Raw genomic sequence first — 10,745 nt, 5'->3', positions numbered from 1 at the left:
ACTTTATTTTTCTTCTGCCTGCTGACCTTACTATGGTTGCTTACGGTTGCCTTATTCAGAGCTGGGAAGGAATTTGTCTTTAGACAAATTGGCCGTAGGTTTTGCCTTCCTAGTAGCAAAACTTAGCAAAAAGTATTCCCAGATATTGCCTTCCTAGTAGCAAAAAGATAGAGTGGGAGGTTTTGAAAGGCAGTTGAGGTTTGGGAGTTGGGAGTGGAGGTTTGTCAGTTGGAAGTTGAGGCTTGGGGGTTGGAGAAGGAAGAGGGTGGAATACGCAGTGGGGTGGTTGAGTTGCATTGTGAGGGAGTGAGAGGAATTGTTAGGGAGTTAGATAGTTGGGAATAATTCAGGTGGAAGTTGTAGGAACTAAGATTTAAGAAACTGACAATAGCAAAATAAACCGACACCATACTCTTATTCCTGCACATAAAAATAAACTTGATTATTTGTTTACGTTAACAACTGTCTGGACGGGGTGGTGGCAGCGGGGTGGTGGCAGCGAAGAAAGCAACCGCAGTGGCGGGACAAGGTCAATAGACCGTGAAACGTCCGGGGGCCCTGTGTGATCGCCACAGGTGCAATCCCAGTCTTCAAGCGTTGGGTGAAGTAGCGCCTCACCAAGGACCGAATGAGCGATGTATTCTGGGTACCCCATTAGCTCTACCTGCACCCAAAATCACCTTGAGTCCTGACTGGACGGTCACCCCAGGTTGAGGGTGATGGAACTGCGCAAAGCCCTCATATTTCTGCAATTTTCTGCCCCCTTTACCCAAATGACTTCACCAGCCACTGGTGCCTAAAGCTCTGTACAGCCTGGGACCTAGAAACCTGATTGTCTAATGTTGTTTTAAACTGTTTTTAATAGGGTGAATGATGGGTGATTAATAATTAAATATCCCTGCTGTAACAAACTGGCAACTGCAGGTACAGAGAACCTGTGGCTGTTTAGACAGAAAACTCTCCCTGGATATGGAGAGGCAATTGTTTTTGAATAAAGGGAACATGTTATTCTAGCATAACACACACATCTACCAAAAATGCAATCTGTGCACAGCAATCAAAGTTTAATTTATATTTTTTGTCTTATTTCATGTATTAAAAAAGGAGATGATGTGTCCCCTTCCTCCACTCCCAACTGAGAACAGGAATTGAATCCTGATGGGTGTTGCTTGCATAGGAGCACCCTGAAACCAGCTGAATCAAATTCTCCCCCAAACCAGTTGCTAAGCAGAAGTTTCTGCAGGGAACATGGTGGTGAAATAGACTGTCGCAGCCTTCCCACCCACCACTCAAACCCTGAAAATTCCAGATCACTCTGCGTATCCCACCCCATACTGGGACAATCTGTGCCTGTCTTTCCTGAACTTGGCCCAAGCAAAGTCTATTGTTCCAAAGTGTGTGATATAAAGAATTACTTTCTTTTCAGCTTCATTGAATGAGCCTGGGTTATACAATCAGGAGAGGAGAAAATCTCTCCTTATTCACTTCTCCTTATTCACTTTTTCCACCTTGTATAAATGCATTGAAACAGTGAATTAAATAACTGACCGTTCTGAGATATCCAAAATCAGCTGCTAGAGGTGGCTGCCTCATGCTGCCTAATGGTGGGGATGGCCCTGAGAGGAAACCTGCCCAGAAAGCCTTGTTGAAAGGCTTCTGATTGCAGCCTTTACCTCCTTCTTCTTCAAAGCATAAATGGCTGGGTTTTGCAAGGGGGTGACACAGATATGGAAGACAGAAAACACTTTATCGATCATGAACTGGGCTGATGGAGGCAGGTAATTAAACAAACAGAGCCTAAATACATGGTGACCACAATGAGGTGAGAGGTGCATGTGGAGGCAGTCTTGGTGGTCCCTTCATAGGGACCCTAGGAGCAGATTGTGTAGAGAATGAATCCATATGAGATGAGCAGGCCAATAAAAGAAACTAGTGACAAAATTCCACTGTTGGTGACCATCATGACCTCCAGGGGATTTGTGTCAATGCAAGCCAACTTGATGACTCTGGAGAGGTTGAGTTGGTGTCCCATGCCCTCCTGTATGACTCCATTTATAGTGGCTTATGTAAACTCTCTCCTAATTCTGTCAGCCTATGTCAGCTGGTACCGTAGGGAGAAAGAGGATTCTTGAAATCTCTCAGACCCCACAGTTCATCCACACCCAGGTGAGGGGTTCAAGATTCACAAAGTTGCTGAGTCTGACTTTCCTGCTTTTTGGTGAATTTTAATTGTGTCCAAATACATTCAGTGATGCTGATATCTCTGGCTTCATCTGCAAACTTATGCATTTTATTTTTAAAATATGTATTCTGCTTCACTTCGGCTAGGGCGGGGGTTGGGGATGTGTGGCACTCCAGATGTTGAGGGATTCCAAAACCCACCAACCCCAGTCAGTATGGAAAATGGTCAGCAATGATGAGGGCTGTAGTGTAGCAATATCTGGAGCGCTATAGGCTTCCCATCCCTGCACTAGGGGGACGGAAAGCAGATACCAAGATAAGAAATAATATATTTTACTGTGTTAAAGTGGCTGGGAAACACAGCCATATGGGTGGGTTATAAATAACAAAATTATTACTATCATTATCATTATTATTAGTCCTACTTCCTTCCATTCCTGTCTCTACTTGAATACCTGGACCTTCTGCAAGGGGGACATAATCTTACAGACACTCATTAACAAGCATAGTTAGCTTGCTGTATAACAGTACAGATGTCTACTCAGAAACAAGTGTTTTAAGATTTAATGGGCCTTACTCCCAGAGAAGTGAGTACATATTGGCAACGTAGGCTCTGGTTTATGGTTGAAACAAAGAGAAAGCAGTGGCTTTGTGCCCTTAAGAGCTGTATAACAGGAAGTATAATTTAGAGGTTAAGCCTGGATTCTAGAAAGCTGAGGTCCATTATGGGAATACACATACAACCTGAAGTCTCTCTGTCCTCTTTGATTTCACTTTCAATCTGATTAAGCTCTGGTTTACTTGTATTCTCCATTCATCATGGTTAGGTCTAATCAATTTTATCTACTCATCAAACATTTGCTGAAGGATGTCAACAGTCAGTGGAAAGTCCAACAATATACTTGCCACAAATAGAATACATATTTGTATTAAGAATATAGCGTTCTGATCCATCACTTGTGTTGGTGAAAATAAAAAATTTCAGTTGTGGCGTTGTCGTCTGCTTTGCCCAGTGAACTGTGCATGGTTCTTTCTTGCCATCTTTTCCAAGCACCAGGGCAGAACTCATTCACACTTTCTTATCTAGTTCTATGAATTTCACCAAGGAGACATGATTCAGACAATATCTTGGTGGGAAGGAACCCAATTCAATGGGGGGTGTATTATTTCACAGTACATAGATAATCTATAGAACTCACTGCCATAGGAAACAATGGTGGAGACAGTGCATTTGCTTTTGGATATGCCTGGAAGGTTTAATCTCACTGTAAACAAGTGGTACAGTGACAATAAGTTATTTCTATTTCCCACAGGAATCTAGTTGGTCAGTGTGAGTACAGGCTGCCTTATGAGATGGGCCATTGATCTGATTCAAGAGGATCATCTTACATCTCTATGATCTTGAGTATGGATAGGTTGATGATGAAATCTGACTGTGAGCAGTACAGAACAAGAGACCATAAATGAATACTCAAATATTCCGTAGCCTGCAATAGTACAATTTTGTATATCCCATTATGCTAAAAGCTGTGAGACAAGTTTGATCATTGAGAATTAAGGCTAGATACAGATTTGTTTACATGTATATTTTGATAAGAATTGTTCTGAATCTTCTTCTCAACACATGCTACAATCGAATAATGTATGTGGAAATGTATGGTTGTTTTCCTCAAAGCAAGTAAGTCAATTTTACAATGATTTTTCAACTATGGAAATTTGAACCCTAGAAAAAATTATATAAGGCAGCAGCTGAACATATATTTCCAAATGTTCTACACACAGAGAAAAACACAAAATACCAGAAATGACAGGTTTATTATTTCTTTAATTTTTCTTCCTTATTAGCTGTTCCCTATTGTTCAGCTCAGGCCTCAAAATGATTATATAACATTTGGGGAAGAAGATGCAACCCAGCAACCCACCACCGGAGGCTAAGATGGAGAAGATCTCCACAGCTACCATATATTTTCCCTTGGTGCTCAGGTAGGAGGGAATAAAGGACAGCCAAACACTGCAGAAGACCAACATGCTGAAAGTGATAAACTTGGCTTCGTTGAAACTGTCTGGTAACTTCCTGGCGAGGAAAGCCACAGCAAAACTTACAGTGGCCAGGCAACTCATGTAGATGAGGACACAGTAAAACATTGTTACAGAACCCTCATTACATTCTAGTATAATTTCTTCTGTCATTGAGTGCATGTCCACATCTGGGTATGGGGGTGAGGTTGCCAGCCACACAGTACATATGCCTGCTTGGACCATGGAGCAGAAAAGGAGAATGGAGTGGCCTAGTCCTTTCCCCACCCATTTCCTCATCCTGGATTCTGGTTTTGTAGCCATGAAGGCCAAAACCACCATGAAGGTTTTTGCCAGGACACAAGAAACAGCAGTTGAGAAGATGATGGCAAAAGCTGGTTGCCGGAGGAGACACGTGACCTTCTCAGGTCGGCCAATGAAGAGCAATGCACAAAGGAAGCAGAGCAGGAGAGAGATGAGGAGAGTGTAGGTGAGGTTTCGGTTGTTTGCAATGACAATGCTTGTGTCGTGGTGCTTCATAAATATACTTAGTATCAGGGCTGTGAACAAGGAAAGGAACAGAGAGAAAGAGGCTAAACTGATGCCCAAAGGTTCTTCATAAGACAAGAAGGTGATATCCTTGGGTAAACATGCATCTCGGTTCTTGCTTGGATAGTCATTGTCAGGACATTTATTGCAGTCATTCATATCTGGTGGGAAAGAAATATATTAGGTCATACATTTCAGTTTGGTGAAATGTTTACTTTCTGTCTGAGAAAGTAATGCTAAGTACTGAGTCTGGATCTATTTAACCTATTTATTTCTCCTACCATACTGGTTTGCAATCTTCCCCTCTGCACATGGGATGCAATCGTAGCAGCAAGGTGGCTGTCCCTCCTTCACTTTCTTGCTGGATCCTGGAAGACATGTCTCAGTACAGAGAGAAAGAGGCCGAGTCTATTATGTAAATGAAAGAGCAGTTCCCCACTTTTTAGCAAGAAAGGGAAAATCTTGGGGCTTGTCTATCCTCTTTTCTTCAGTTTAAAATCATTATTTTATAATTATTAAGAAATATTTATAAATATAATAAAATAAAATATTTTCCTTTATTCATTGAGGGACTTCTAGAAGTAAGCTTTTGCCTCTCAATCTGTTACTTGGATTCTTTTGTCATATTCTGCACAGTAACATGCAGTTTAAAAGACAGTGAATAGACCTGCAGGCGAATGACCATTCTTTATCCAACACTGAATCTCTGTGGAATTCTCTAATAATACGGTCCTACCTGATTAAACCAACTGTTCCATGTTATGGCATCTTCATCAAGGATGAATGATTGGTCTGGAGGAGCCTGTGGATCTATCCTCCCAATGCTCACTCTTTGCAAACTCTGGTTGGAGAATATAATCCAATTGACAATATCCAACCTGGATACCACCTCCCCATTCTGGTTGATGAAGACCACATCTCCTGCAGAATTGTTAAATGAGATACCTCTCAGAAAGTGATGGAGCTAGATTGAATATATAAAAGGCAATTGTTTGGAAATGGCTGCAGTTCTAATACAGAACTGAGGTATCTTTTTTCCTGTGGGCAGGACCTAGAGCAAGAGGTGGGTGGTGATACAGTCAACTGTGAGTAGAGTCAGGTCCAAGGATGGAGAGAACACCAATTTTCTCTCTCCCACATCCCTCACTTTGTTTTAACAACCTTTCTTTGTCTCCTCCTCCCCACACCACTTTCCCTTAGTCCCTGTTCATCTCAGGAGACACCACAGTGGTGTGCAACCACATGCTCCGAGGGAGGATTTTGTGCATATGGGATAAAGAGAATGCTAAACATCTCTCTCGATCATTACCGCTGCTTCTTATCTGTGAATGTAGTAACATATTAGTGGTCTGCAAAGTTCTACCATGGAAGTGATTTTCCTTGTCTGAGATGAATGAGCAAGTTGAAAACATTTTGGAAACGCATATCTTGTGGGGGAATAACAGGCCTCTTCCATTTGAGGATGTTTAGCCTATTACTTGCCAAAACTGTTGATTCTGATTCTTCCCTCTGCCTCTGTATGCCATTCCTCTGTGCCTGAGTCTGGATGTGGACATGACGTGTAAAGCATGGGCCATGGCATATACAGCACTGTGGATGCTGTAACTGTGGCCTGTCATGCTCATTTCAAAAAATATTCCAGGAAGGCTCTCCAGCTTCTCTTCTCCGGTGCTAATATTCCCCTCCACCTTGTCTGAAGGGATATCTGGGAACACACATTCAAAGGCCTGTTGCCAGAAGTCCCTGATAAAACCGTCCCCATCTGTGCTGGAGGGGTTTCTGTGCACAACATACTGATGAAATCCTGGTGGGTTTCTGAAGTGAATTTCAAAGGATATAGCACCATTGAATACTCTTGAATCCCAGTTCTTTTGAATGACAAATGAAGTGAACTCAACATGGGCAGTTGTTATCCATACTTTACTTTTTATATTGTATGTCATGTCATCATGTTCTGATAGGTATGGAAGCCATCTAAAAGTTGCCATGGAATAAGATTCTCCATAGGCAACTATTACATTAGCTGTGCTGCTAAAAATTTTATGGATTATACTTGTCCCCTGTTGTAGCATGCCATTAATTTCAGAAATAAAACTAAAATTGGGGATTCTTTCTAGGAATGCAAAGCAGATGCCATTCTTGGTAAATATTGGGGAAATGGTTTGCACAAATCTTTCTCCATTGTCATTGTCAATGGCAATGAGTCCAATCCATGTCCACCTGAAATGCAGAAGCAAAGAGAGAATTCCCTCATACTGAAGGGCTTCTGAGGCTGCCATCTGGTAGAAGGGAAGCCCTGGGCTTTTATCATTCATCACCGGAGCAGAGCCATAAATGAGCTAAAAAGTAAATGGAGGAAGAGAAGACACAAAGTAGATTCCTTTCACAGTACAGTGGTACCTCAGGTTAAGAACTTAATTCATTCCGGAGGTCCTTACTTAACCTGAAACTGTTCTTAACCTGAAGCACCACTTTAGCTAATGGGGTCTCCTGCTGCCCCACGCCACCGGAGCACGATTTCTGTTCTCATCCTGAAGCAAAGTACTTAACCTGAAGCACTATTTCTGGGTTAGCGGAGTCTGTTACCTGAAGCGTATGTAACCTGAAGCGTATGTAACCCGAGGTACCACTGTATTCATAATCATTATGTGGTGAACCCTGTTAGTCAAATATGCCCTTTGCCAATCTTTAAGAGTTTGTGTGGCTCTCTCTCACATATACTAAAGAAAAACATGCAGATTAGCTGAAAACTGGGATCATCTCCCATTTGTGGTTTGAAAATTTTTGATTTGATGAATGGAGAGGGGCACTGTGTCTGTTTTTTATTATTTTTATGGATCTTGTTAACACATTGATGACTGAAGCAGAGAATTGTGTTAACTTCACTTAAAAACAAACAAACATTTTTTATGTCATTGCAAAATTTGGCAGGGTCTTGTACAATGGATAAAACTGAATGGGGGAACATAACATGCCTCAAACAGCAGATTACCGAGACATTATCTGGGTTTGTCCGAATTGCAACTTGGGTTAGATGCACATTTCTTCTCTGAAGATTCGTCTTTCTTCTTCATGATGCACATGCCCCATCAGGAACAAAACTGTGCAGATTCTTCTCCCAGACTTTATTTATAAACATTTATTTCACTAGTGAATCAACTGCTAACTACTATTACTGTTTCCTGCAGAACTGGATTGTATCTGTAATTTCCCATAACTTTACTGTGTCTTTAATTATGTCTGGTGTGCTAAAGAGGAATAGTTATTGTACTGGCTCCTACCTGTAAGGTTTTTTTAGCTGTAAGCAATTTCCCCGCTTCCCCAGCAGCTTATTTGACATGCCCTCCTGCACCAATTTTTCCACTGGCGCCTAAAATCTTATTTCTTTTATCCAGTAAGCAATTGCCACCTTTCCTCAGCAGCTCAATTCAGATACCCTCTTAACTAAGCAGAAAATGATGCATAACCAAAAACTGCTGGTGAGAGAGAAGCCCACTCTCCCATCAGTGGCCTTTGTTATATAATGTAAGTGATCTCAATGTGTGTGTAAGACAGGGGAGAGTTACATTATTATTATTATTAGGTATTGCAACCTTCCCCTTTATTCAGGTTTGTCTGTCTTTGTTTGCTTATATTACAATTATGTACCACCTTTCTTTTCCAAGGATCTGAAGGTGGTGTACATGGTTCTCCTTGCAATTTCATCTTCACCCGGAACTGATGCTGAGGAACCTCTCCCTCTATGCAAGCTAATAGAGGTATTGTACATAGGTGTCTTACCTGTGGAATCTTATAGATATCCAAAACAGTGGCCACATAAAAGGAGATTTCAGAATCCAGTCCCCCAATGACCCCAGTCAGATTATTTTTGACATCACATATATAGTTAGGGACAAATTTCTTCACCGTGGATAAAAGCAGCAGTGTGGCAAGATATGTGCTCCTTGCACTGATATAGCTGTCATATAAGTGGAAGCCCAAGGTGATATTGGGTAGGATGTGAGGGTCTTCGTTGATCTCCTTGACTGCAAATGCCAAGGCCACGATGTGCTGGTAAAGCTTAGGCACCACCCTAGGATGAGAGTTGCAAACTGTATCATAGGGAATTTCAACAAATGTATTCTTTTACACACCAACAAAGTAGTTAATCATATCGAGTTCAGGGGGATTTACACTCAGTCCGCTCTACTATTGAATAGCTCTTATCAGTAGAAAAGCTTTTCCTGATGTTTAGTTGAAATCTCTATTCTTGTTACTTGAATACCCTGATTTGGAGCTTGTTCCATCTTCTTAGTGACAGCACTTGAGATATTTGAAAATGGCTATCATTCCTCCCCTCGGTCTCCCCATAGCTAAACATATCAAACTCCCTCAATCATTCCTCATAAGGCTTGGTTTCCAGACCATCTTTGTTGCCCTCCTCTGCACATGTTTCATCTTGCTAATACGTATCCGTCTTAATTTGTGCTGCTCATTACTGGATACAGGACTCCAGGTGACCAAGGCAGAATAGAGCAGTACTATTACTTCCTTTGATCAGGACACTATACTTCTGTTGATGCAGATCCCTTGAACCTTTCCTACTACTGGGAAGCCAAGTGTTCCTCATCTTATTTTTCTGCATATGTCCCTACTGGAATTCATGTTACTTTTGTCCCAAATTTCTAATCGTTTAAGGTAAATAGTATCTAGAACAGGGGTTGCTAATGTGGGGCCCATGGGACGTCTTGCTGTCCACACCAGAGGGGTCTTTTTCTGACATTTACAAAGTCTCTGGTCTCCCTGCAGTGACCTCTTTTTCATGAGTCAGTGATTGCCATTGGAATTTACTGAATTCTATACTTCATAATAAGTACCTTTCAGTGCTGAAACAAAGCTTAGTCTAAGTTCAGAAAATGAAACATTCAGCTTCAGAACAGGTTTTTAAAAATTCATTCTTACTAACACTCTAGTAGTTCAGATAAAGTCTATCAAAAATTTCTGTTCAAAAGGGCTCTCCCAGACACACAAACATGCATACATTTCAATACATTTCCATTCATTTCTCTATCCAGAAATGGGAATTTCTTCTGTATTCTCTTCATTCCCAAGAGATTCCTTCCAATTTTTTGCCCCAGCATAAGTCCCATTCAAATCTAAAGTGGATTTCCCCAAGAAAAGGGTAAAAGTTTGCAGTCTCAGTCATTATTCTGCAACTCTAGGTTTGGTCCTTCCTCTGATGTGATATATGAGTGGCTTGGTTCTTACACAAGCTCTTCAGGAAGTGCTGGTGGGGGTTCCTCAGTGAATGCTGCTGGAGAGGAGAAGAAGGCACCATGGGAAACAATGCCACCAATGATGAAATCTCCTGGCTGATGATACGTGTGAAGTGGATGGTGTGGACCTTGGAGCTTGCATTTTGCTATGTGAGCCTGACATACATTGTAAGAAACCAGTTCCAGCAGCAAGAACACTAAAACCACCATCCTTAATACAAGAGCAACTCTTTGTTCTATGATTTTGCTGGCAATATTATAATTAGCTTCTCCTAGATAAAAATTGTCTCATTTAAATAGTAGTTTAATTTCCTGAGAGGATACAATCCAGGAGTATCCAAAATCAGACTTGCTGATCCCAGATAGTATTTAAATAATTCTGGTTAAATTGTAGTATCCTTTGTGTTATGTTGCCTGTGGCCACAAAGAATACACAGAGATTTTTGAGAAGCAGCAGATTTAATTATAGCCCTGTTAATAACCAGGCAGGAGTGTAGTTGTTCATCCAATGCTCAGGATTCCCTGTGCAATTCCAGAGGAAATTGCTGAAGAAAATATTCAGAACTGTTATTTTAATTTCGCTTTCTTTAGATAATAATAGACCAACGGTGTATGGGTGAAATTAGAAGTTAGAAGCTCATAATAGAAGACCTTGTAGCCAATGGAGACTCCAAAATGTAGCATGGTGTAGTCAGTATCTTCGAATTTGGCTGAGTGGACATGGATTCACACTAGCCATGTGGC

General features: G+C 41.3%; 1 protein-coding gene across 1 annotated transcript; it reads right to left on the bottom strand.

Annotated features, from left to right (window-relative positions):
• Nucleotides 1–4,005: 4,005 nt before the first annotated feature.
• LOC310662924 (vomeronasal type-2 receptor 26-like) lies at nt 4,006–8,586 on the bottom strand (the record flags this gene model as incomplete). The annotated part of the gene is made up of 5 exons (XM_083410303.1): nt 8,527–8,586; nt 6,225–7,085; nt 5,483–5,710; nt 5,028–5,154; nt 4,006–4,907 (listed from the first exon to the last, which is right to left on the bottom strand). Exons 2-5 carry the CDS (start codon nt 7,059–7,061, stop codon nt 4,006–4,008), a joined length of 2,094 nt encoding a protein of 697 aa, XP_083266429.1. The 5' UTR covers nt 7,062–7,085; nt 8,527–8,586.
• Between the last annotated feature and the right edge of the window lie 2,159 nt (nt 8,587–10,745).

Source organism: Podarcis tiliguerta (assembly GCF_965153285.1).
Source record: "Podarcis tiliguerta genome assembly, chromosome: 13".
Taxonomy (NCBI): Eukaryota; Metazoa; Chordata; class Lepidosauria; order Squamata; family Lacertidae; genus Podarcis; species Podarcis tiliguerta.
Note: the sequence above shows the minus strand (reverse complement) of the source record. Positions and strands in the feature narration are given on the sequence as shown.